Source organism: Scyliorhinus torazame, chromosome 18 (assembly GCF_047496885.1).
Source record: "Scyliorhinus torazame isolate Kashiwa2021f chromosome 18, sScyTor2.1, whole genome shotgun sequence".
NCBI lineage: Eukaryota > Metazoa > Chordata > Chondrichthyes > Carcharhiniformes > Scyliorhinidae > Scyliorhinus > Scyliorhinus torazame.
This window is the reverse complement of record NC_092724.1, coordinates 20,624,985-20,651,873: the sequence shown is the minus strand read 5'-3', so window position 1 is coordinate 20,651,873 and position 26,889 is coordinate 20,624,985. Positions and strand designations below refer to the sequence as shown.

The 26,889-nt window shown below is 52.0% G+C and overlaps 1 protein-coding gene across 6 annotated transcripts in view; it reads left to right on the top strand.

The window, feature by feature from the left end:
• Window positions 1-26,889, top strand: part of LOC140395019 (3',5'-cyclic-AMP phosphodiesterase 4C-like) — a 762,139-nt gene that overhangs the window by 661,036 nt on the left and 74,214 nt on the right. For 3 of the 6 annotated variants that reach the window (XM_072482334.1, XM_072482336.1, XM_072482333.1), the window contains 2 exons: window positions 20,841-21,032; window positions 21,800-21,880. In XM_072482334.1, the coding sequence (XP_072338435.1) occupies window positions 20,841-21,032; window positions 21,800-21,880 (273 nt within the window). Of the gene's footprint in view, window positions 1-11,666; window positions 11,796-20,840; window positions 21,033-21,799; window positions 21,881-26,889 lie in introns of those variants that run through there. The other 3 variants (XM_072482337.1, XM_072482338.1, XM_072482335.1) reach the window with 3 other exon arrangements.

Sequence of the window (26,889 nt, the reverse complement as noted above, 5' to 3'; positions counted from 1 at the left end):
GTTTCCTCCGGGTGCTCCGGTTTCCTCCCACAGTCCAAAGATGTGCAGATTGGGTGGATTGGCCATGTTAAATTGCCCTTAGTGTCTAAAATTGCCCCAAGTGTTGGGTGGGGTTACTGAGTTATGGGGATAGAGTAGAGGTGTGGACCTTAGGTAGGGTGCTCTTTCCAAGAGCCGGTGCAGACCCGATGGGCCGAACGGCCTCCTTCTGCATTGTAAATTCTATGAAATCTATTTACCAATGAGATAGATGTTACCCAGGCCATGCTGAGAGACAAGGAAACTGTGTCCTGGGAAAGGTTTAAAATTGATAAGGAGGAAGTGTTGAATAGACTGTCGGTACTGAAAGTTGACCAGGCATCAGGGGGATGAGATGTAGACAAGGATATTGAAGGAAGGGGGAATGCAAATTGCAGGGGCATTGATCATAATCTTACAATCTTCTTCGACTCCAGAGAGGTGCCAGAGGACTGGAGAATTGCAGACATTACGGCCTTGTTTTAAAAAAGGCTGGAAGGATGAGCCCAGTAATTACAGACCAGTCAATTTAACTTGAATGGTAGGGAAGCTTCTGGAAACCATTATTTTGGATAGAATTAGTAGTCACATGGAAAAATGTTGGTTGATTAGGAAGAGCCATGGTGGATTTCTAAAGGGGAAATCATGTTTAATTAACTTGCCGGAGGTTTATCATACAATTTAGAGTGCAGAAGGAGGCCATTCGGCCCATCGAGTCTGCACCGGCTCTTGGAAAGAGCACCCTACCCAAGGTCAACACCTCCACCCTATCGCCATAACCCAGTAACCCCACCCAACACTAAGGGCAACTTTGGACACTAAGGGCAATTTATCATGGCCAATCCACCTAACCTGCACATCTTTGGACTGTGGGAGGAAACCGGAGCACCCGGAGGAAACCCACACACACACGGGGAGGATGTGCAGACTCCGCACAGATAGTGACCGTAGCCGGAATCGAACCTGGGACCCTGGAGCTGTGAAGCAATTGTGCTCTCCACAATGCTACCGTGCCGTGGAGGAGGTAACAGAAAAGATCAATGAGGGTAATGCTGTTGATGTTGCGCACATGGACTTTCAGTGCAGTGCCACACGGCAGACTTGTGAGAAACGTTACAGCTCATGGAGTATAAGGGGCAGTAGCAATGTGGATACAAAAGTGGCTGAATTATAGGAAGCAGAGAGTAATGGTCAATGGATATTTTTTGGGCTGGAGGAAGTTTGTAGTGGTGTTCGCCCAGGGGTCAATATTGTGACCCTTGCTTTTCCTGATGTATATTAATGATAAAATGGCTGGGCGGGGCAGCATGGTTGCGCAGTGGGTTAGCCCTGCTGCCTCACGGCGCCGAGGTCCCAGGCTCGATCCCGGCTCTGAGTGGAGTTTGCACATTCTCCCCGTGTTTGCGTGGGCTTCGCCCCCACAACCCAAAAATGTGCTGGGTAGGTGGATTGATTGGCCACGCTAAATTGCCCCTTAATTGGAAAAAAATGAATTGGATAGTCTTAAATTTTTTTTTTTTTTAAATGATAAAATGCCTGAATAAAATATGTTTTTAAAATTATGTAGATCTTGGTATACAGGGTACAATTTCAAAGTATGTGGATGATAGGAAATTTGGAAGCATTGCAAACTGTGAAGAGGATAGTGTAGAACTTCAAGAGGACTGAGACGAGTTGGTGGATTGGGCAGAGAGGTAGCAGATGGAGTTCAATGCGGAGAAGTGTGAGGTGATGTATTTTGGTAGGAAGAACATGAAAGATAACATAAAATAAGGGGTTAACATCATCAAGGGGTGCAGGAGCAGAGGGACCTGGGTGTATATGTACAGATCATTGAAGATAGCAGGACTGGTGGAGAGAGCAGTTAATAAAGCAGATAGTATTAACAAAGAACAAAGAAATGTACAGCACAGGAACAGGCCCTTCGGCCCTCCAAGCCCGTGCCAACCATGCTGCCCGACTAAACTACAATCTTCTACACTTCCTGGGTCCGTATCCCTCCATTCCCATCCTATTCATGTATTTGTCAAGATGCCCCTTAAATGTCACTATCGTCCCTGCTTCCACCACCTCCTCTGGTAGCGAGTTCCAGGCACCCACTACCCTCTGTGTAAAAAAACTTGCCTCATTCATCTACTCTAAACCTTGCCCCTCGCATCTTAAACCCATGCCCCCTAGTAATTGACCCCTCTACCCTGGGGAAAAGCCTCTGACTATCCACTCTGTCTATGCCCCTCATAATTTTGTAGACCTCTATCAGGTCGCCCCTCAATCTCCGTCGTTCCAATGAGAACAAACCAAGTTTATTCAACCGCTCCTCATAGCTAATGCCCTCCATACCAGGCGACATTCTGGTAAATCTCTTCTGCACCCTCACTAAAGCCTCCACATCCTTCTGGTAGTGTGGCGACCAGAATTGAACACTATACTCCAAGTGTGGCCTAACTAAGGTTCTGTACAGCTGCAACATGACTTGCCAATTCTTATACTCAATGCCCCGGCCAATGAAGGCAAGCATGCCGTATGCCTTCTTGACTACCTTCTCCACCTGTGTTGCCCCTTTCAGTGACCTGTGGACCTGTACACCTAGATCTCTCTGACTTTCAATACTTTTGAGGGGGTTCTACCATTCACTGTATATTCCTTACCTGCATTAGACCTTCCTAGTATTGTGGGCTTTATTAATAGGGGCATAGAGTCCAAGAGCAGGGACGTTATGCTGAACTTATACAAGACACTAGTTAGACCTCAGCTGGAATATTGTGTACAGATCTGGGCATCACACGATAGGAAGGATGGACACACATTGGAGAGAGGGCAGAAGAGATTTATAAGAATGGGTCCGGGGATATGGAAATTCAGCAGTGTGGACAGTGTTTTCCTTGGAGAGAAGAAGACTAAGAGAAGATTTGATAGATAAGTTCAAAATCATGAGGGGGCTGGATAGAGTAGATAGGGAGAAACTGCTCTCCCTCGTAAAGGTAGCAAGAACGAGAAGGCGGACTTCCGGTGGCAGCTATGAAGTGAGCGGGGCTCCCCCTGGAGATTTGTTTTTTTGGCCCTTTCTGCCCGGTTAACGGGTAATTTTTGGGAAGAGGTTGGTGTAGTATGATAGAATAAGATCCCCTCTTGTGAGTGATGTATGGTGGGTACGATACAAGGCAGAGTCGGGCAAGGAATATTCATTGGGTTCGGAACGTCCTCAAGCCGCCGCAGGGGAGAAGGTGGCAGAGGTCTCTGTGGCATTCAGTGGACAAGAACTTGGTGGACTTTGTAACAAGAGAATTTAAGCAGCAGTGACAAGCAGTCACTGAGGATCTGGTGAAGGCGATTGAGGCACCGTGGCACCTCTTCAGCTCTCCCTCAGTACTGACCCTCTGACAGTGCAGCACTCCCTCAGTACTGACCCACCGACAGTGCAGCACTCCCTCAGTACTGACCCTCTGACAGTGCAGCACTCCCTCAGTACTGACCCTCTGACAGTGCAGCACTGTCTCAGTACTGACCCTCTGACAGTGCAGCACTCCCTCAGTACTGACCCTCTGACAGTGCAGCACTCCCTCAGTACTGACCCTCTGACAGTGCAGCACTCCCTCAGTACTGGCCCTCTGACAGTGCAGCACTCCCTCAGTACTGACCCTCTGACAGTGCAGCACTCCCTCAGTACTGACCCTCTGACAGTGCAGCACTCCCTCAGCACTGACCCTCTGACAGTGCAGCACTCCCTCAGTACTGACCCTCCGACAGTGCAGCACTCCCTCAGTACTGACCCTCTGACAGTGCAGAACTCCCTCAGTACTGACCCTCTGACAGTGCAGCGCTCCCTCAGTACTGACCCTCTGACAGTGCAGCACTCCCTCAGTACTGACCCTCTGACAGTGCAGAACTCCCTCAGTACTGACCCTCTGACAGTGCAGCACTCCCTCAGTACTGACCCTCTGACAGTGCAGCACTCCCTCAGTACTGACCCTCTGACAGTGCAGCACTCCCTCAGTACTGACATTCTGACAGTGCAGCACTCCCTCAGTACTGACCCTCTGACAGTGCAGCACTCCCTCAGTACTGACCCTCTGACAGTGCAGCACTCCCTCAGCACTGACCCTCTGACAGTGCAGCACTCCCTCAGCACTGACCCTCTGACAGTGCAGCACTCCCTCAGTACTGACCCTCTGACAGTGCAGCACTCCCTCAGTACTGACCCTCTGACAGTGCAGCACTCCCTCGGTACTGACATTCTGACAGTGCAGCACTCCCTCAGTACTGACCCTCTGACAGTGCAGCACTCCCTCAGTACTGACATTCTGACAGTGCAGCACTCCCTCAGTACTGACATTCTGACAGTGCAGCACTCCCTCAGTACTGACATTCTGACAGTGCAGCACTCCCTCAGTACTGATCCTCTGACAGTGGAGCACTCCCTCAGTACTGATCCTCTGACAGTGGAGCACGCCTTCAGTACTGATCCTCTGACAGTGCAGCACTCCCTCAGTACTGATCCTCTGACAGTGGAGCACGCCTTCAGTACTGATCCTCTGACAGTGCAGCACTCCCTCAGTACTGATCCTCTGACAGTGGAGCACGCCTTCAGTACTGATCCTCTGACAGTGCAGCACTCCCTCAGTACTGACCCTCTGACAGTGCAGCACTCCCTCAGTACTGACCCTCTGACAGTGCAGCACTCCCTCAGTACTGACATTCTGACAGTGCAGCACTCCCTCAGTACTGCATCTAACGTGCCGGTCAAGTTTGTGTTCTCAAGTGTCTGGTGTTGGGGTTGAACCCTTGATCTCCTGACACGGGTGATGCTTCAAACCTCGGCTACGTCTGGCCCCCTTTGGGTGGAAATTAAAGATCCTCCCCAAGGCCACTATTTGGGAGACGGGCAGGGGAGGAGTGCCCTGAGGCCAACGTTGATCCTTCACCAAACATCACTAAAACTGGTCATCTGGCCATTATCATGTTGCTCAAGGTGGGATCTTACTGTGCATAAATATGTTCCCTACATCGCAGCAGTGACGTTGCCTCACAGGGATCCTCTGTGGCTGGAAAGTGGTGAAAGGCGTCATAGAAATGCACGTCTGCATTTTGTTTGTTTGTTATGTGAAGAAGGACACATGATCTAGGGGTGGGCATCAGTAGTCACTTCCTGTCGTCTCTTATCCTGACCAGTGTCACTGGGATGTGGGGCAGAGGGGGAGGATTGAGGGACTGAGAAGGTCTCTGTGGATCAGTGTGTGAGACCAGCCAGCACAGTAAACAGCCGCTCCAATTAATGAGGTCAGAACCTTCCACAGTAAACGATTTACTTTAAGTGGAAACTGTAGACAGAGAAGGAATGTCTTTGTCCGGGGGTCTGGCCCTCCAGCTTTCTCAAAGTGCTGAAGCCGCACTTTGAGAACATAAATAAGTGTCAAAGTGAGGGAGACATTGCACAGCTCGGCTTGGAGACGCTGAGTTAGCGAACAGAATGGAGACGCAGGCAGACAGCTCATTGGCTGATGGACACAATTCCACTGTGGTGTTTGGGACGGGGGAGTTTGGAGTGCAGCGGGAGGAGAGGGGGGGGGGGGGGCGTGCGTCATGGGGGGGAACCAGATTCATCCCTGTTCCTCCCCGTACCTGCTGACCCTTGCTCTATTATCTCCTCGTCCCTCTCCTCTGCCAACAGGCAAGGCACCTGGGCGGCAAAGATGGTCGTGGTGGGCAGGACGACTCGGTAACTTTGCAATGCGTCCTGTCTGATTTTATCCCAGACTCCTAATCCCGTTTATCCCACCCCATGAGCTCATTGTGGAACCTGCCTTTCCACAGCACCTTTCTCACAGGGGAGGCAGTGGTTTAGTCACTGGACAACTAGCAATGCAGAGACCCCGCGACAAGATCTGGGTCCAGATCCCACCATGGCAGATAGTCAAATTCGGATTCTATAATAATCAAGGATGGAAAGTCTAATGTGGGCAATGAAACCATTGTCAATTGTCATAAAAACCCATCTGGTTCGCTAATGTCCTGTTCGGAAAGGAAATCTGCTGTCCTTGCCTGGTCTGGCCCACATGTGACTCCAGGGGCGGGATTCTCCCATCCCGCGGCAGAGTGTCCATGCTTTTGTAAACGCCATTGCGTTTTACGACGGCGTGAACGAGCCGCTTCCACGACTAATTCTGACCCCTACAGAGGGCCAGCACGGCGCTCGAGCAGTTCACGCCGCTCCAGCTTCCGACCCCGGCGCGAACTGTGCGCCGCGGGATCTGCGCATGCATAGTTACACCGGTGCCAACAAGGACATGCGCAGTGGCACCGGCGCCAACGCACGCATGCGCAGAGGCCTCCTTCACCGCGCCGGCCCCGACGCAACATGGTGCAGGGCTACATGGTCCGGCGCGTAGGAAAGGAGGCCCCCAGCCACAGAGGCCGGCCCGTCGAACGGTGGACCCTGACCGCGGGCCAGGCGACATCAGAGGGCCCCCCCCCACCCTGATTCGGACCCCCCCTTCCCCCGCAAAGGCCGCCACCCGACCCTTGCACGCCGAAGTTCTGCCGGCCCAGAGCAGGTTAGAACGGTACCGGCGGGAATCGGCTCTTTTCTTACGGCCGCTCGGCCCATCCGGGCCAGGAAATCGGCCGGCCGCATAGAGCGATCTGCGCCGCGCCGCGCCAACCACGCCAGCGCCAATGGCGGCGGTTCTCCGCTCCGCGGAGAATCGCCGCATTGGGGCGTCATGGCGCGATTCGCATGGCCCACCGGCGATTCTCCGACCCAGATCTTCATCTTAAATGCCCTCCATTTCGTGCACAGGCATTAATTGCTGACCCAGCCGGCGACACTCACATCCCATAAAAATTAATTTTTAAAAACCCTCCAAGCTCAGTCAGACAGCAACAAAAGTTTGACACAGAGTCACTTGACCTATTAGGGAGAGCTGAATAAGGGCTTTGTTATAGCCCTAGGTTTTAAGGCGATGCTGGAAGATAGACTGAGAGAGGTAGAGGTGGAGAGGTTTAAGGAGGCAATTCCAGAGCTGGGATACGGCTGTGAATGGTGGGTGATGGAAGTGAGGAATGGACAAGTGGCTAAAATTTGTCCAGTGCAGAGATCTCTGAAGATTGTACAGCTGGAGGCGGTTTTAGGGATAGGGAGGGGGCAAGGCTAGGGCATAATTTGAATACAAGGATAAACGCAGGAATGGAGGAGGCCATTCACCACCTCGAGCCTGATCTGCCATTCAATTCATAGAATCACTATAATGCAGAAGGAGGCCATTCAGCCCATCGGCTCGCACCAACCCTGCATCCTACCTAGGCCCTTGCCCCCACCCTATCCTAGTAACCCCACTAACCTTATTGGACACTAAAGGGCAATTTAAGACCATAAGATATAGGAGCAGAATTAGGCCATTCGGCCCATCGGGTCTGCTCCGCCATTCAATTATGGCTGATAGGGGCCTGTACTGCGCTGTAATGTTCTATGTGTTTCTCATCCTCATTCTCCTGCCTTCCCCCCCCATAACCCCTAATCCCCTTATTAATCAACAACCTATCTATCTTTGTCTTGAAGACCCTCAATGATTTGGCCTCCACAGCCTTCTGCGGCAAAGAGTTCCACAGATTCACCACCCTCTGGCTGAAGAAATTCCTCCTCCTCTCTATTTTAAAGGATCGTCCCTTCAGTCTGAGTCTGTGCCCTTGGGTTCTAGCTTTTCCCACAAGTGGAAACGTCCTCTCCACGTCCTCTCTATCCAGGCCTCGCTGTATCCTGCAAGTTTCAAAAAGATCCCCCTCCTCATCCTTCTAAACTCCAGTGAGTACAGACCCAGAGTCCTCAACCGTTCCTCATAGCATGGCCTGCTAACCTGCACATCATTGGACTGCGGGAGGAAACCGGAGCACCCAGAGGAAACCCACGTAGACACGGGGAGAACGCGCAGACTCCGCGCACACAGTCACCCGAGATCGGAATCGAATCTGGGTCCCTGGTGCTGTTTGGCAGAAGCGCTAACCACCATACTGCCCTCCTGAATAGATCATGAACAGTCAGCATCTTCAACAAACCATTTACTCACCTTGGTTCTGTAATCGTTTAATACCCTTACCCAACAAAAGTCTATTGTCCTCAGCCTCTTGTGTGAAGAAGTGCTTACTGACATCACCCCTGAATGACCTCAAACTCCATCACGATTAGACAGATCGGCAATACGTAAATATTTTCATTCTTGCTGGGCCTGAATCTGAGAAATAAAGTTCCCCTCGTTCAATCTTTCATCCGTTAGTCACTGCTCTCACACCAGGGCCAGTTTTGAAGAGGAAGCTTGGAATGAAGACAGCTCTGATTAAGCATTTGATTATATTAAGAACAGGTTTAGTCGAGCTGTTTAAAATCAAAAGAATTTTGACAGAGTAATATAGGCAGCAGATTTGGTGACTCAGACACAGATTTGAGATCATTTGTTAATCGGTGATCGAAACTAGAGCGAGAGGATCCAGGTGGCCCCAGTAATATTTTTACTGATTACTTTTTTGTACGAGTTGATCTCGGCATCCCCAATGTATCAATGGCAACTGTGCAGCAGAGAGGGTGAGAGCAATTCTCCAGCCGCATCGCGCCCAGCGCAAAGCCCGCTAGGTCCGGAGAATTCCAGGAGAGGGTTTGCACCGGGCGCTAAACAGTTTCCGATGCTCCCAGCCCGCTCCAGCTGACGTGATCAGGATGTCGCCTGGAAAGGGTGAGAAATTGATCACCACTCAATTGCATTAATTTAAATCTCATTCGTGAGATTAAAACCAAAAGCCGCAGTCCCTCGCCAGAAGTCAGCCGGGTGCGAATCACAACTGGTCCTTCAAAGCGGAGACCAGGTGCCATGGACTGCGAGGGGGAGCAAGGCGTTGAGTACCCGCCTCTACTTCTAGGAAGCACGCGGACAGAGCAGTCGCTGGCCAGGTACTATTGGGGGGTGGGGACGGGGTCCTTCAAGGGGCTGGAGGTTGGGGGGCTCGGGCTGGGCTGGCCTGGAGGGGGCAGGGTTGGGGTGTCTCCCCTGGGATGGGGGTCGCTTTGGGACTGTGAAGCCTGGTTTCGTTCAGGTTTAACAGCCTATAGCGGGGCAAAGCACAGCTGCAGCCTGTCTGTCCCAGGACAGAGCTATTCTGCAACTTGTTTCTTGGAGAAACATTTCACTTCCCTCAAAGTTTCAATAAGCTCGGTGGTTTCAGTGTTTTATTCCTTTGTACTTAATTGTTTAGATTCCATTTCACACTTTTATGGGCCTCTTGATTGACAGCTAAAGGCTATCTCAAAGGAGGGATTAGCTTTGTTTGTTTTTATAGCACTTCACAGTCCATTAACTCTGAAGTGCTTGCCCTTTTGAACAGTTCTCCTGCCTGACCGTATTTTTCTGCAGTGATCTTTTTTTCTATTCTGAATCACTTCCTAGAAAGAGTGCCTCTGTCTGACAACATTTTAAAAAGATCATCTTCAACCTCTGATACCTGAACAGCGTGCCTACACTGGAGGGACTTTTCCACCACAGAAGCAGCTGGCATCACTCAGACATTGAAGTGGGGCGTTCCACAATGAGGACCTCCTCGCAGCCACTGGACAGACGTGACAACCATGCCGGGGGCTCGGAGACATTTGTAGCCACTGGGGTGGTCTGGGATATGGCTGAACAGTGCCCGGGCATTGCCACCTGGCACTATGGCAGTAGCAACCAGGCAGTGTTGGCACTGCCATGGGGAGGGCGGAGGGGGAGTCCTTTGGCATCCCATAGCTGGGTTTTGCTCAGTTGTGCTGGTGGGGGCCTGAAGCAAGTGATTGGGAGGTGGGATGGTCTTTGCCTGTGAAGGGGGTGGGGGGCGGGATGTCTATGCCTGTGAGAAGCAGGGCTATTCTGACAGGATCTGGCGTTGCGAACATCTCCGGGTCCTTTGGTGAAATTCAGTCAGATGGGTTGGGACCTGGATCGGGCTGAGCCACCTGGCGGGAATCACACCTCGTATCCCGCTGGAGACCACACTTAGAAATTGTTTGGAGAATTGTACTCTGTGTGTACGTGAGTGTGAATGAGTGAGTGTGAGCGAGAGAGTGCACGTGCGCCTGTCAGTGTGTGTCAGCCTGCGTGTTATAGAATCGTCAATGTTTACAACAACAAGGGGGCCCTTCGGCCCATCCTCTCCATCCTCAAAACCAGTAGCTTTCCAGCCTAATCCCGCTTTCCTGCCATTGGCCCGTTGTTCTGCTTCGGTACATCAAGCATAATTCCAAGTAGTTCTTAAATGCGATGTGGGTTTCTGCCGTGCGCCATGTCAGGCAGTAAAAGTTCCAGATCCCATCATCCTCTGAATAAAATTTTCTTTTTTAATTTGAAATTCTTTTTATTGGTATTTTCAAGAATTATAAACAATTCTGTTCATTGCTGGCCATGTTCATTCTTCTGACTAAAAATTATGCCTCTTGAAGCACTCCGAAACCTCCTACCTCTTAGCTTAAATCTAGGCTCCCTTGTTAGGACCCCCCAAACAAAAGGAATAGGTTCTCCCTATCTATCTAAGCCCCTAATAATTTTATACTCCTCAATTAAATCTCCTTTCTGCCTCCTCTCATTCAAACACACAACCTGAGCCAATCTAAATTTCCCTTAGTTAAAATTCTCCACTATACCGTCTCTAAGTATGATCACACGTGTGTGTGTGTGAGAGAGAGAGTCTGGGTGCGTGAGTGTGAGCGAGTCTGGCTGCGAGAGTGTGAGCGAGTCTGGCTGCGAGAGTGTGAGCGAGTCTGGCTGCGAGAGTGTGAGCGAGTCTGGCTGCGAGAGTGTGAGCGAGTCTGGCTGCGAGAGTGTGAGCGAGTCTGGCTGCGTGAGTGTGAGCGAGTCTGGGTGCGTGAGTGTGAGCGCGTCTGGGTGCGTGAGTGTGAGAGTTTGGGTGTGCATGTGTGTGTGAGTGAGGAAAACCATGAGTAAATGTGATCCCACAGAGGGAGCATTTTCTAACCAGCAGAGGGAGAGAGGAGCTGTGAGATGTGTGAAGGTGGTGGAGGACACCAGGCAGGAGCAGAGGCCACTGACATCTGGGACCCATTAGGGGTTAAACTGCTAACAGAGGGAGACCAGACATTCACTTAAAGAAACAGAGCCTGGGGTGGAGAGGGCGGTGTGGTGTTCATTCTAAAGGACCAGACCCTTGGTCCAAATCCTCAGACAGCAGAGAGTTGAGAGGAGCAGGACGCTGCTTATTGGGGCGATACGAACCAGAGGGGTTAACCAAGAGATTCCACCCACTCTGCTTGTGGCAATGACGCACCATGCTAACTGACAGAGCTGAACTGTAAGTGCCTCCTGCTGCAGAGAAACTCTAGTTACTAGATCCTAGCCCTCGCTGAAACAAATGTTAGCGAGGTGGGGGTGGACCGGCAGAGGGAAGGAAGCTCATCTCACCACCTCTACACACAGCGGAGAGGAAACGGATCAGCTCGACTCGGAGCTTGTAGTCTTCCAGAAGAAACAGCAAGCCTGTCTTAATCGCAGCAATGGGGCTGAGTTGCAGGAAGTGCTGCGGCTTCTTGACATCATTCGTGACCGGCGTGTAGTTAAAAACTTCCAGCTGGGGAAGGGGGGGGGGGGAGGCGGGGCCAGAGGGCTGGGGTCCGTCCGAGGAGCGAGCATGAGCTTACCCGGCAGCTGTGGGTTCCTGCCGACATTGGAGAAGACGGTGAGACTGGGCAGCGGCAGTGGGTCCCCCTTCTCCGTCAACCGGCCCATCGATATTGTGCAGAAGCGGAGACGGTATGTTCTGCGGACTTGCTCTCTTTCTCTTTTCCTCTCCTCTGTGCTAGGCTGGGGGGGGGGGGGGGGGGGGGGGGGGAGGTTGGAAAGGACGAGAGACTGAAACACCGACTGACTTACATTCCTGTCGCTCATTTCACGAACACAGGACGTCCCAAAGTGCTTCCCAGTCAACGAAGATCTTTTTGAAGTATGGTCAGTGTGCTAATGTACAAAACCAGGCAGCCAATTTGCACACAGCATGATTCCACGTACAGGAGTGTGTGCACGTTAATGTTACCTGTTTTAATTTTTAAAATATGAATTTAGAGTATCCAATTATTATTTTTTCTAATTAAGGGGCAGTTTAGCGTGGCCAATCCACCTAATCTGCACATCTTTGGGTTGTGGGGGTGAAAGCCACACAGACACAGGGAGAATGTGCAAACTCCACATGGACAGTGACCCAGGGCCGGGATTCGAACCCGGGTCCTCAGCGTCGTAGTCCCAGTGCTAACCACTGCGTCATGTGCCGCCCCACCCAGACGGATGGGGGTCTCAGATTATCACCCCATGGAGATTGCAGGGCGGGGGAGGCGCTCCGAGACGGAAAGGCAGGTGAGGGCGTTTGGGTTGGGAAGGGAATGGGGGAAGCATGGGAACACAGTGGGGATGAGAAGGGGGGGGTGGAACTAGGTGGTGCTGAGGGGATGGATCTCTAAACAGTTTCTGCTCACCTGCCCAATAATATATTTTTAAAAATGCTTGATTCTGAAACCTCCCTGAAGCTGTGGTTTCTGCAGCCAGGCAGTGATCTCATTCAGCACCTCACAAAGATGTTCTGACATCCTGGCTCGCTTTATCTCGGTCACATCATTCTTTCCAAATCTATCAGTCTTAGCAGGTGACCCCTCGATTGTTTGTTTGCGCGCTGGTTGCCTCCTCAAGACAGCGTGCCACCTCTCCCTGGAGTACAGAGATCCTTCGGTCGCCTGTCCCGAAGTGATTAATCCAGGGCCGCACACAGCAAGATATTCCACAGTGAGGGGCATCACAGCTCAGCCCAATCCTTCCCTCTCTGCATCCTGCTGGGACACCTTGGGGAGTGCAGGAGTTCTGGCTGATCCTCCCTTGTTGAGAGGTCAATTCTAGTTCCTAATCTCTCCTTGTTCCCCTCTGCATCGCTGTTGGTTTTGTGCAGTGCATCGGGGCGATTGTCCAGATGTTAGTGTTGTAACTTTCAGACTGCTCCCATGACTCTCCCTCCCTTCATCACCTTTTCCCTTCCTCCTGCCCCTTGTTCTCTTCCTTCTCAATCCCTCCCCTCCCTTCTACCCTATTCCCCCTCTCTCCTATTAGCATCTCTCTCCCTGTCTCATCCTCTCGTTCCCTCTCTCCATTCTGATTCCCTGACCCACTGCGCACGATCTACCGGTCACGTTGCGCCCAAAAGGCAGTGCGGCTGGTAGATGCCAGGACATCCCTCTTTTGGGATCTACCAGGCGATCTCGCAAGACATCACAATGTGAACCCCACCCATTGTGGGTGGATCACTTTTTGGCAAATCTACATATTAGAGTGAGACAGCTAGTCTCTAAAATGCTCTCCCACAATCTACCCAAGCCGTGGGATCTAACCCCTTCCCTCGCTTTGGAGATCTCGGGGGAGTGCCGTTTAATAGTGGTCTCTATAAATGGGGACCAGGTGGAACGGCTCTTGTGGGGGTCTCCCAGAGGATTAGAGGCCCCCAGGCTCTTTGGGTAGGGTGCCACCTTGGCACCACCACCCTGGCAATGCCACCTGGGTGACAGCCTGCCACTGCCAGGATGCCCAGGTGGTACTGGCAATTGGCAGGGGCACTGCCAGGCTTTCACTGCCAAGCTGGCCTTTTCCGGGGAGGGGGGGGGGGGGCATTTAGAACATGACATTCCCATCTCCTTCCGCACTGAGGAGTTCCAGCAAACCAACTTCCTCAGTGCAGAAACTGTGCAGCCTGGTTGGGGGGTTCCCGCTGAGACCCGTATCTCCCCGAATGGGCGTTCAGTAGTGTGATTTTTCTTGCCCCCCCCCCCGCAAAGCATCTGGAAACCCCTGGCTAAACGCGCTCGCTATGGGTCCTCTGTGTGAAAATGATTTCTCTTGCTTGTTTAATCTGAAATTGGTGTCTTTTATTTCCTAAGCTAATCAAACTTACAAACTTGTAGTCAGATGTAGCAAGGAATGGCAGAATTGTTCCGGTGCCGAAGGAGGCCATTCGGCCCATCCATCTGCCCCTGCCCACTGATTGCGCATTAAGTCTCGGTGCCGTTCCTCTGCCCATTCCCCAGTGTTTCTATTCAGACAATCAACCAATCCCCTCTTGAGTGCCTCAATTGAACCTGCGTCCACTACACTTCCCGTCCGTGCATTCCAGACCGGGACCACTCACTGTGGGGTGGGGTGGGGGACATTCACTTTAAATCTGTCCCCTCTCGTTCTCCGTCCATTTACAGTCCTGGGGTTGAATGGGCATAGCGACAGGAATTAGGGAAGAGATGGCAGAGACATTATTACACAGATATAAAAGAAGCCATTTGCAGAGGGGGATTACGTCGAAAGGAATGGGGAACAGCTAATGTCATTCCTTGATAGAGAAAATCCAGGGAACCATTTAGCTTGTCAGTGGCAGGAAAGATTATGGAATCAGATGTGATCAAGCAACATTTAGAGGTTAAAAATATAATAAAAAGTGCGCAGCCAGATTTTGAAAGGGCAGGTGTGCAATCTGGTGAGGAGGGGGTGAAGAGATGTCCTTTTTGTCTCTCCTCGGGGGTATACTTGGCAATTTAGTCAGTATTTAACTGTTTACGTACAGTGAACATAAAACAACCAATTGGACAGAGTTTAACAGAGAAGGAAGTTCGCTTTATTATGCTTGAACCAATCCGAGCAAAATAATAAAATACTACCACGTACACTCCTGCTTGAAGTCCGCGTACACAAACACAGGTTACAGAGGATGGACAGGGTAGGTGGGCTCCTGCTTGAAGTCCGCGTACACAAACACAGGTTACAGAGGGTGGACAGGGTAGGTGGGCTCCTGCTTGAAGTCCGCGTACACAAACACAGGTTACAGAGGGTGGACAGGGTAGGTGGGCTCCTGCTTGAAGTCCGCGTACACAAACACAGGTTACAGAGGGTGGCCAGGGTAGGTGGGCTCCTGCTTGAAGTCCGCGTACACAAATACAGGTTACAGAGGGTGGCCAGGGTAGGTGGGCTCCTGCTTGAAGTCCGCGTACACAAATACAGGTTACAGAGGGGGGCCAGGGTAGGTGGGCTCCTGCTTGAAGTCCGCGTACACAAATACAGGTTACAGAGGGTGGACAGGGTAGGTTGGCCGAATCCAAGTCTATCAAAAGTGAAAAGGAATGTATGGTGCTCACGATGGTTCGTGTTCAACGAACCCATGCTTCTAGCGTACAAATGTAGCCAGCCGATTTGGCGGCTCTTCTGAAGGCTAAGTACTGGGTTAAATTATTCTCTGAAGTCTCTGTCTGCAATAGCAGTGTCCCTCGATGGCCACAGTCAGCAGTAAGGGCTCGAAGCTTGCCAGGTGGGCTTTGGGGAGAGGGGGAGCCGAGGGGGGGTGGGGGTGGGAACCTCCCTTGGGCTTTCACTCTCAGCTGCTTGCCCCCCCCCCCAACCCCCTACTAAGCTGTGAAGATATGTGGTTAAAACATACAGAGGGTTGACTTGACGAGTGGCCTTCCTTCTCCAACTGCCAGGGAAATCCATAAAAAGGTCAAAGCCTGGAGCAAAATACAAAATGCTGGAAAGACTCAACGGGTCTGGCAGCACCTGTGGCGAGAGAAACAGAGTTAACGTTTCGAGTCCACCTGGCTCTTCCTCAGAGCTGGAGAGAGGTGGAAATGTGACAGGTTTTGTGCTGTTGAAAAAGTGGTGAGGGGCAGGTCAAGCAAAAATAGAAAGTCCGGGATAGGTTGGAAGGCAAGACCGATTAAATGACATGGATGTCACGGAACACAAGCCCAATGGAATAGTAATGATAGAGTAAAGACAAAGGATTTAGTCCAGAGTAGCAGAATAAAGATGAGCAGTATCTGAAGCAAAAACAAGATACAGAGAGGTATTTGAGGGGATAAAGTCAAAATGAAGGACAGAGGTCATGGTCTGAAATTGTTGAACTCAACATTAAGTCCAGGAGGCTGTAAAGTGCCTGGGAATGTGAAGTTGGGAAGCCGAGGTGCTGTTCATCCAGCTTGCATTCGGTTTTACTCAAACAGTGTGGCAGGCGAAGGACAAAGATGTGAGACTGAGAGCGAAATGGTTAATTGAAACAGTGAGTGACAGGAAGGTTCGGGTCATGCTTGGGGACCAGGAAGGTTAGGGTCATGCTTGAGGACTGAGTGTTAGGAAAGAGTTAACGTTCCCGAGTACTTAAGTTGGAATTGGAGTTTAAATTGTTTTAACAGACTGCACCTATTGTTTAACAGGCGGCACCAAATATAAAGGGGATACAGGTGGGACTGTGATGTTGCTTGCTGAACACGATAAACTTAGAATGGAAGAAAGCAAGTCTTCTAGTTCTTATTATTGAGTTATCATCAGAGCTTAACACAAAGTGTGCCACAAAGTGGTCACCCAGTCTGCATTTAGTCTTTCCAATATAGAGGAGACCGCATTGTGAAAAGTGAATACAGTAGGCTAAATTGAAAGAAATGCAAGTAAATTGCCTGGAAGATTGTTGTCTGTGTAACCTTGGGGTATAACCTGATTAGCTCATGTCTGAAAAGTTATTATTTAAAAAAAAAAAATTTAGAGTACCCAATTCATTTTTTTCCAATGAAGGGGCAATTTAGCGTGTTCAATCCACCTACCCTGCACATCTTTGGGTTGTGGGGGCGAAACCCACGCAAACACGGGGAGAATGTGCAAACTCCACACAGTCAGTGACCCAGAGCCAGGATCGAACCTGGGACCTCCGCGCCGTGAGGCACCAGTGCTAACCATCGTGCTGCCGTCTGAAAAGTTATTTTAGCCAGTGTCCCATCGTCCAAGCGATTTGTCTTAATGGCCCATCTGCAAAGTTGAATTTCTCGGGTAATTACCTTGCTAATGAGACAGGGGATGCGAGTCCTTCACACTCTCCGGAATTCACCGTCTTTGATCGATTTTGCACGAACTGTCTTCATTCTAATGAATTGGAATGTGGAATCTGTAGTAATGCAAATTAGGGTAGCCATCTTTGGCTGTGATTTAGCAATTGGGTTAAAAAGATTATTTGACTTGAAGCATGGCTTCAGGCCAGTAGGTCATATTTTACCAACCTACTGAACCCTTTGAAAAAACAGCTGAGATGGTAAATAAGAGTGATGTTGCAGATGTATTTGGATTTTCAAAAGCCCTTCGATGCCGCATATTAGACTTGTGACTACAGCCAGAGCAGGCGACATGGATTGGAATGGACAGCATGTTAAGTACAAAACAGAAAGTACAGGGAATAGTTATTAAAGGTAGTTACTCAGACTGGCAAATGATGAGAAGAGGTTTTCCACCGTAATCGAGGCTGGATTTATATTAATGATTTGGACTCGATAATTAAAGGTACAATTTCAAGATTTGCAAGATTGACTCAAAATTGTTAACAGTGAGGAAGAATGTAACCAAGTACAGGAAGACATGAATAAACTTGCAGAATAGGTGTATAAATAGCAATTGAATTGCTTTAGGAGTAAACGTGGGGTGATTCATCTTGTTCAGAAGAGCAAGGAAGCTCCATACTCTCTGGAAAAGAAGAGTTTGAGCGAGGTAGATAGATCTAGAGGTAACTATACAAAAATCATTAAAAGGCGGCACGCAGATTAATAACGCCACTACTAAACAAAGCACTGGAGTTCATTTCTAACGAGAGAGAATTGCAAAGCAGCAAAGCTTGTCTCAAACATTGGCCAGACCACATCTGGAGTACTGTGAACGGCTCTGGTCTCCAGATTACTAAGAAAAGAAAAATATATTAAAAGATTTCTAAGAATGATACCAGAATTGAGAGGTTCTCAGTACCATTTTGGGAGAATCCAAAACTAGGGGCCATCAATAGAGGGTGGTCCCAAATATATCCAATCGGGAACACTGGAGAAACCTCTTTATCACGAGAGTGGTGAGAATGTGGAACTTGCTCCCACAGTGAGTGATTGAAGTGAATGGCAGAGATACATTTCACAAGATAAATACATGAGAGAGAAAGCGGTAGAAGGAGATGGTGATAGGGTGACGTGAAGAGGAAGTTCTGGGAAAGCAAATACCAGCACAGAGCAGTTGGGCCAAATGGCCTTTGTCTCTGTTTTGCATATTATATAACGTTGTATGTCAATGTCCTCTTGTTGCAGAGCCGCCTTTCACCCTGTTTCCATTCAGTCTGTCCGACCGCGTGATAATTTGAAACATCTTTACCAAATGTGTTGAGGCATTCACAATGAATACCTTCATGTAGCTGAAATACAACACTCCCATAATTTACAGCTGACTGCCCGTCTAGTTCGAAAATGCCACAGGATGGTTAATGCAAAAAGAGTTTTACTCCATCTAACCCTATGCTGTACCTGACCTGGGAGTGTTTGATGGGGGCAGTGTAGAGGGAGCTTTACTCTATATCTAACCCCGTGCTGTACCTGACCTGGGAGTGTTTGATGGGGGCAGTGTAGAGGGAGCTTTACTCTGTATCTAACCCCGTGCTGTACCTGACCTGGGAGTGTTTGATGGGGGCAGTGTAGAGGGAGCTTTACCCTGTATCTAACCCCGTGCTGTACCTGTCCTGGGAGTGTTTGATGGGAAGCAGCAAATTAGCAAACTTAAAAAATATAAAGGTAGGCACAGGAACGTGCTTGGAAGGGAGTTGACCCGTGTCAGTCCAGGCAGGAATGACTCAATGAATTGGAAAGAGTTTGGAGAATTCGGTCATTCTAATTACCCCCTCTTCCCTGCATTTGGTAACAAGTGGTTAAAAAATTGAGAGCCTAACCATCTGGTGGTTTAGGGAGGAAACGTTGTGCTGTTGCTGGTCCTGATTGGTGAAGGCTGTGTCAGTCTGTCTCCATGGAAACCGAGTGCACACAGACAGATGTTGTAATGACGTCAATCGCCACCCTTGAAATGTGAACAGAAAACATTGAGCGGGTGGGGGAAAGAGAGAGATCGCAGCCCAACACCAGAACCCTGACATTTCCAACACATCTGCCATTTTAATCTGCTCCAAATGAATTGAAGTCAGTTCAATTTTCTCATATTTCCTCATCCATCTGGAAGCTGCAGGATGCTGCTGCTGGAGTTGGGGGTTGGTTGGTTGGCAGGGGGGGGGGGATGTTGGTAACCTCCTGGAACTATCAAAGTTCTGCATCTTTGCACAGCCTGCCCTGCCATTTGTTACAATCATGGCAGATCTCCAACCTCAGTTCTTGCCAGCTGTTTGTGTGACTGGAGGCTGGCGTCCTGTTGCGTACCACAGGGATCAGTGCTGGGTCCTTTATTGCCTCTGATATATATGAACAATATAGAAGAAAATGTTGGGGGGGGAATGTTAAGTAAGTTTGAAGATGACATGAAGGTTGGTCAGGAGTTTAACGGTGAAGAAGGAAGTCTTAAGGTTACAAGGGGATATGAACAGATCAGTGGCAGATGGAATTTAACCCTGGGACGTGTGAGGTGATACACTTTGGAAGGAGTGACATGAAAGGAGTGACATGACGAGAGTACTCAGCGATTGGCAGGATACCAGGAAGCTCGGAGGAACAGAGACATCTTCAGGATCTTGTCCACAGATCCCTAAAGGCGGCAGGACAGGTTAAGAGGGTCATTCAGAAGGCATACAGGGCACTTGCCGTTGCCAGTTGTGACATAGATTATAAGAGCACGGTGGTTATTTTGAAACTCTTTGGTTTGGTCACAGCTGGAGTGCTGTGTTCAGTTCTGGTCACCGCACTATAGGAAGAATGTGATTGCACTGGAGTGGGTGCAGAGGGGATTCACCAGGATATTTATAGCCTCTGATGGGGCATTTTAGCCATGAAGGGAGGCTGGATAAGCTTGGATTGTTTTCTTTTGAGCAGAGAAGGCTGAGTGGAGACCTGATTGAGGTGTACAAGATTATGAGGGGCATGGACAGGATGAATAGAAAGCAGCTGTTCCCCCTTGGTTGAACGGTCAAAATCAAGAGGGCATAATTTTAAGGTGAAAGGCAGGAGGTTTAGAGGGAACTTGAGGAAGATTATTTTCACCCCGAGTGTGGTGGGAACCTGGACTGCACTGCCTGGGAGGAAACTTCACGGGCAGGATTCTCTGAGCCCCCGCCGGGCCGGAGAATCGCCGGGGGGGGGGCGGTGTGAATCTCGCTCCGCCGCCCCGATGACGGCTGCCGGATGTGGGGTGAGGATCTGGCCCTGGGAGGGAGGGATCTTGGGTGGGGATCTGGCCCCGGGGGGGGTCCCCCAACAGTGGCCTGGCCCGCGATCGGGGCCCTCCGATCCACGGGCGGGCCAGTGCCGCGAGGGCGCTCTTTCCCTCCACACCGGCCGGTGTAACAGTCCGCCATGGCCGGCGCGGAAAAGACCACCCCCATGCATGCGCTGGGATGACGCCAGCACACGCTGCGCTCCCGCGCATGCGCCAACTCAAGTCAGCCTGAGGAGGGGAGGTTTGTGGAAGGGATTCCAGAGATTAGGGTTTTAGCAGCTGAAGGCACGACCACCAGTGGTGGAGCAATTTAAATCAGGCATGTGCAAGAGACCAGGTGCGTAGAGACCTCCGAGGGTTGTAGGGCAGAATTCTCCAGCTCTTGCCGCCAACCATGAAGAGATTTGAATGCGAGGATGAGAATTTGCAAATCGAGGCATGGCTGGTCCGGGAGCTGAAGGATGTCGGTCAGCACAGCAGGTGATGGGTGACAGATGTGCCAATGGTGAAACAGCTTCAACCCTCTGCCCACTCTCTGTGGCACCAACACTCTTCACTGCAATGGCAATCAGCCCAGGTCTCTACTCCACACTAACTTCACACTAATTTGTTCCTCTACAGTTTTGACGTTGAGAATGGCCTCTCCCCTGGACGCAGCCCACTTGATCCTCAGACCAGTCCCAGCTCGGGGCTGGTGCTGCAGGCAAACTTCGCCCATGGCCAGCGGCGAGAATCGTTCCTGTACCGCTCGGACAGCGACTACGACCTTTCCCCAAAGAACGTGTCCAGGAACTCCTCCATCGCCAGCGACGTGTGAGTGACACTTACTTTTTACTCTTTTGTTTACTGCTTGTATCACTGTCCTGAATCAGCAAGTGCAGATTAACCTGGTTGATTAGCGGCGGTTCTAGGCCTGAGGCCTGCTCTGAAGGTGCAGTGCCAGAGCAGGGAGGAAAGAAGCAGCAATTGGACCCTGGCAACCAAATAGAAGGACCATTGACACCCGATAGAGTTGCCAACTCTGGTTGGATGCATTCCTGGAGGTTTTGTCACATGGCTTCTCTCTCCAACTGCCTCAATCACACACTCCCGCCATTGGTCCACCCTCATGGCGTCCCGCCTTCCCCATGGTCAATCGGAGAGTGAAAAGACTCTCTTCTTTTCCTGATTCGACTATTCTCGACCATTAGTCAAACAGCCTTTGTTTCCCTCACCCCAAATATTTTTCCAATCAATAAAATTTATTAGGTGCTCTTAGAAGAAAATGGAGTAACTTCATAATATATTTGATTATTCCCCTGGGTTTGCTCGCAGTAGAACATAGAACATTACAGCGCAGTACAGGCCCTTCGGCCCTCGATGTTGCGCCGACCTGTGAAACCACTCTAAAGCCCATCTAAACTATTCCCTTAATAGAACATGGTCAGGTTAAATGACCTTCCAAATCCTGGAGGGTTGGGAACGCTAAGCTTTAGTTGGTTGGGAGGCAACAGGGAGTGACCAATGTGAGTGTGGAGAAATAAGAATAAACTGACCGTCTCCAATGGTTTTTGTCCCTTCCTCCAACAACTGGTTTCCAGGAGTAACTATTTCAAAGCTCATCCGAGACCTGCTTTAGCTTCACGGTACTCTGAGCCTGTCCTTGCCCTGACGATGGGAAAGTAAGTGAGATCAGTTTACTTGGATGCCAGCCTATATTCACCTCTTCACAATCTACTAACCAAATCTGGCCTGAGTGTTGGTGTGTGAGACCAGGGACATGAGGACAGAATGGGGCTTTTTACTGGGGTTGGGGGGGGGGGTGTAGGGGGAGGGGGGGTGTAGGGGGAGGGGGGGGTGTAGGGGGAGGGGGGGTGTAGGGGGAGGGGGGGGTGTAGGGGGAGGGGGGGTGTAGGGGGAGGGGGGGGTGTAGGGGGAGGGGGGGGTGTAGGGGGAGGGGGGGGTGTAGGGGGAGGGGGGGGTGTAGGGGGAGGGGGGGTGTAGGGGGAGGGGGGTGTAGGGGGAGGGGGGGTGTAGGGGGAGGGGGGGTGTAGGGGGAGGGGGGGGTGTAGGGGGAGGGGGGGGTGTAGGGGGAGGGAGGGTGTAGGGGGAGGGGGGGTGTAGGGGGTGTGAATAGGGTGTGTGTGTAGGGAGGGTGGGGGGGTGTAGAGAGGGGGGTGTAGGGGTGTGTGTGTGTAGGGGTGTGTGTGTGTAGGGGTGTGTGTGTGTGTAGGGGTGTGTGTGTGTGTGTAGGGGTGTGTGTGTGTGTGTAGGGGTGTGTGTGTGTGTGTAGGGGTGTGTGTGTGTGTGTAGGGGTGTGTGTGTGTGTGTAGGGGTGTGTGTGTGTGTAGGGGTGTGTGTGTGTGTAGGGGTGTGTGTGTGTGTAGGGGTGTGTGTGTGTGTAGGGGTGTGTGTGTGTAGGGGTGTGTGTGTATGTGTAGGGGTGTATGTGTGTGTAGGGGTGTGTGTGTGTGTAGGGGTGTGTGTGTGTGTAGGGGTGTGTGTGTGTGTAGGGGTGTGTGTGTGTGTAGGGGTGTGTGTGTGTGTAGGGGTGTGTGTGTATAGGGGGGGGTGTAGGGGGGGGGTGTAGGGGGCTGTGTGTAAGGGTGTAGGGGGGGTGTGTAGGGGTGTGTGTGTGTGTAGGGGTGTGTGTGTGTAGGGGTGTGTGTGTGTAGGGGTGTGTGTGTAGGGGTGTGTGTGTGTAGGGGTGTGTGTGTGTAGGGGTGTGTGTGTGTAGGGGTGTGTGTGTGTAGGGGGGTGTGTGTGTAGGGGGGTGTGTGTGTAGGGGTGTGTGTGTGTAGGGGGGTGTGTGTGTAGGGGGGTGTGTGTGTAGGGGGGTGTGTGTGTAGGGGGGTGTGTGTGTAGGGGGGTGTGTGTGTAGGGGGGTGTGTGTGTAGGGGGGTGTGTGTGTAGGGGGGTGTGTGTGTAGGGGGGTGTGTGTGTAGGGGGGTGTGTGTGTAGGGGGGTGTGTGTGTAGGGGGGTGTGTGTGTAGGGGGGTGTGTGTGTAGGGGGGTGTGTGTGTAGGGGGGTGTGTGTGTAGGGGGGTGTGTGTGTAGGGGGGGTGTGTGTAGGGGGGGGTGTGTGTAGGGGGGGTGTGTGTAGGGGGTGTGTGCGTAGGGGGGGTGTGTGTGTAGGGGTGTGTGTGTAGGGGTGTGTGTGTAGGGGGTGTGTGTGTAGGGGTGTGTGTGTGTAGGGTGTGTGTGTGTGTGTAGGGGGGTGTGTGTGTGTGTAGGGGTGTGTGTGTAGGGGGTGTGTGTGTAGGGGGGTGTGTGTGTAGGGGGTGTGTGTGTAGGGGGTGTGTGTGTAGGGGGGGGGTGTGTAGGGGGGGGGTGTGTAGGGGGGGGGTGTGTAGGGGGGGGGTGTGTAGGGGGGTGTGTGTAGGGGGGTGTGTGTAGGGGGGTGTGTGTAGGGGGGTGTGTGTAGGGGGGTGTGTGTAGGGGGGTGTGTGTAGGGGGGTGTGTGTAGGGGGGTGTGTGTAGGGGGGTGTGTGTAGGGGGGTGTGTGTAGGGGGGGGTGTGTAGGGGGGGGTGTGTAGGGGGGGGTGTGTAGGGGGGGGTGTGTAGGGGGGGGTGTGTAGGGGGGGGTGTGTAGGGGGGTGTGTGTAGGGGGGTGTGTGTAGGGGGGTGTGTGTAGGGGGGTGTGTGTAGGGGGGTGTGTGTAGGGGGGGGTGTGTAGGGGGGTGTGCGTAGGGGTGTGTGCGTAGGGGTGTGTGTGTGTAGGGTGTGTGTGGGGGGGGGGTGTGTAGGGGGTGTGTGTGTGTGTAGGGGGGGTGTGTGTGTGTGTGTAGGGGGTGTGTGTGTGTAGGGGGGGGGGGTGTGTAGGGGGGGGTGTGTGTGTAGGGGGGGGTGTGTGTGTAGGGGGGGTGTGTGTGTGTAGGGGGGGTGTGTGTGTGTAGGGGGCGTGTGTGTGTGTAGGGGGCGTGTGTGTGTGTAGGGGGGTGTGTGTGTGTAGGGGGGTGTGTGTGTGTAGGGGGGGTGTGTGTGTGTAGGGGGGGTGTGTGTGTGTAGGGGGGGTGTGTGTGTGTAGGGGGGGTGTGTGTGTGTAGGGGGGGTGTGTGTGTGTAGGGGGGGTGTGTGTGTGTAGGGGGGGGGTGTGTGTGTGTAGGGGGTGTGTGTGTGTGTGTAGGGGGTGTGTGTGTGTGTGTAAGGGGTGTGTGTAGGGGGGGGGGGTGTGTAGGGGGGGGGGTGTGTGTGTAGGGGTGTGTGTGTGTGTGTAGGGGTGTGTAGGGGCGTGTGTGTGTGTGTAGGGGTGTGTGTGTGTGTGTAGGGGTGTGTGTGTGTGTGTGTAGGGGTGTGTGTGTGTGTGTGTAGGGGTGTGTGTGTGTGTGTAGGGGTGTGTGTGTGTGTGTAGGGGTGTGTGTGTGTGTGTAGGGGTGTGTGTGTGTGTGTAGGGGTGTGTGTGTGTGTGTAGGGGTGTGTGTGTGTGTGTAGGGGTGTGTGTGTGTGTGTGTAGGGGGGTGTGTGTGTGTAGGGGGTGTGTGCGTGTGTAGGGGGGGTGCGTGTGTAGGGGGGGTGCGTGTGTAGGGGGGGTGCGTGTGTAGGGGGGGTGCGTGTGTAGGGGGGGTGCGTGTGTAGGGGGGGTGCGTGTGTAGGGGTGTGCGTGTGTGTGTAGGGGGGGGGGTGCGTGTGTGGGGGGGTGCGTGTGTGGGGGGGTGCGTGTGTGGGGGGGTGCGTGTGTGGGGGGGTGCGTGTGTGGGGGGGGTGCGTGTGTGGGGGGGTGCGTGTGTGGGGGGGTGCGTGTGTGGGGGGGTGCGTGTGTGGGGGGTGCGTGTGTGGGGGGGGTGCGTGTGTGGGGGGGTGCGTGTGTGGGGGGGTGCGTGTGTGGGGGGGTGCGTGTGTGGGGGGGTGCGTGTGTGGGGGGATGCGTGTGTAGGGGGGTGCGTGTGTAGGGGGGGTGCGTGTGTGCGTGTGTAGGGGGGTGCGTGTGTGCGTGTGTAGGGGGGGTGTGTGCGCGTGTGTAGGGGGGTGCGTGTGTAGGGGGGTGCGTGTGTAGGGGGGTGCGTGTGTAGGGGGGTGCGTGTGTAGGGGGGTGCGTGTGTAGGGGGGTGCGTGTGTAGGGGGGTGCGTGTGTAGGGGGGTGCGTGTGTAGGGGGGTGCGTGTGTAGGGGGGTGCGTGTGTAGGGGGGTGCGTGTGTAGGGGGGTGCGTGTGTAGGGGGGTGCGTGTGTAGGGGGGTGCGTGTGTAGGGGGGTGCGTGTGTAGGGGGGTGCGTGTGTAATAGGGGTGCGTGTGGGGGGGGTGCGGGGGGTGTGTGCTGGTGGGGGAGGTGTAAAGGGGGGGTGTAAGGTGGGGGTGTGAGGGTGGCGGGTAGGGGTGGGGGGGGTAGGGGTGGGGGGGGAGTTGGAGCTATTTTTGAAGCAATGTACCTGGGTTTAAATCCAAGCTACAGGCAACACTGGACATACTACATTGCATGTTTGACGCATGACACTCTCATGTGGGACAAATATTTCATAATTAACCACCGAATGCTCCATGTTAAAGAGAAGGACTGTGTTAGCAGCACAGTGACACATGGTAAGCACTCAGCACATTCCATGTTAATCCAATGAGGCATTCGCGACAGTGATAATATCCAAGGTCACTTGGCCAACAATCAACCCGCTCCTGACTGTGCCTGCTCTGCATTCTGCCTCATGCTCTGCATTAGGTAGACACATGGACAGTCTGTGTCGCATGTCTCTCAATGTCAAAATCACGACACTTCGGTATTGCAGAGATCAGAGGGTGGCCCAGGATCCGGGTAGAAAGTACTCAACAATATTGATAGGGCAGTTGGGGTGAAATTGGTCTTGTGGTGGGGTGGGTACAGCTGCTGTCCAATCAGCAGCCTGCATTACACCCTGGCCAATTTTCCTGTCCATTGACCTCTGCCTCAAATGTACGTAGATTCAAAATGGGTCATGTGGTGCCTGACATTTTACACTCCTCTCAACTCCACACACCAACTGGGAGGATACTCACCAGGGCCAGTTTGCTATCACTCCTGTCATGAGGTTCCTTCTGTCTGTTCACTTTAACATAGCACACCCCTACCCTCACCCCCATCCCACCTTCACCCCTCCTGAACTCCTCCTGAACTATCTCTACTCACCGGAATAAAACGAGAAGGATTGTTGCAAAAAACTATTGGCTGGATTCTCCGCTGGCGGGAACCTCCGTTGCGTTTCTCCTTTCCGTTCCCGGCAATCCCATTGGCAGGTGGCGGGAACGGAGAATCCCGCTGCCGGCGAGGGGGCGCCGGCCAGGAAAACGCGGCTGGCAGACAGGAGAATCCCGCCCTATGCCTTACTGGAAATTGGAACGCACCTCATCCCTCAGCTCTCTGAAGGACGCGTTGGTGCAGCGTTTCCTTTTGGGTGATTCATTAGTTATTTATAATAATCTTTATTCTTTATTTATCATTTGTCACCCTCGCTGAGGGTTAGATCGAACTGTGTCCCGGTGGAATGGTCACCTCTGAATGACGTGTCTTTTGAGAGGTTGTAACTGAGCAATAGCCAGACTCTGAAATAAAAACGGGAAATGCAAGTCTGGTAGCCTCTGTGGAGAGAAGAGGTGTTAATTTTCAGATTGATGACCGTTCATCGTGAAAGGTGACAGGCTTGAAACGTTCACCTGTGTTCCTCTCTGCACAGATGCTGCCAGACCTGCTGAGTATTTCCAGCATTTTCTCTTTTGATTTCTCATTT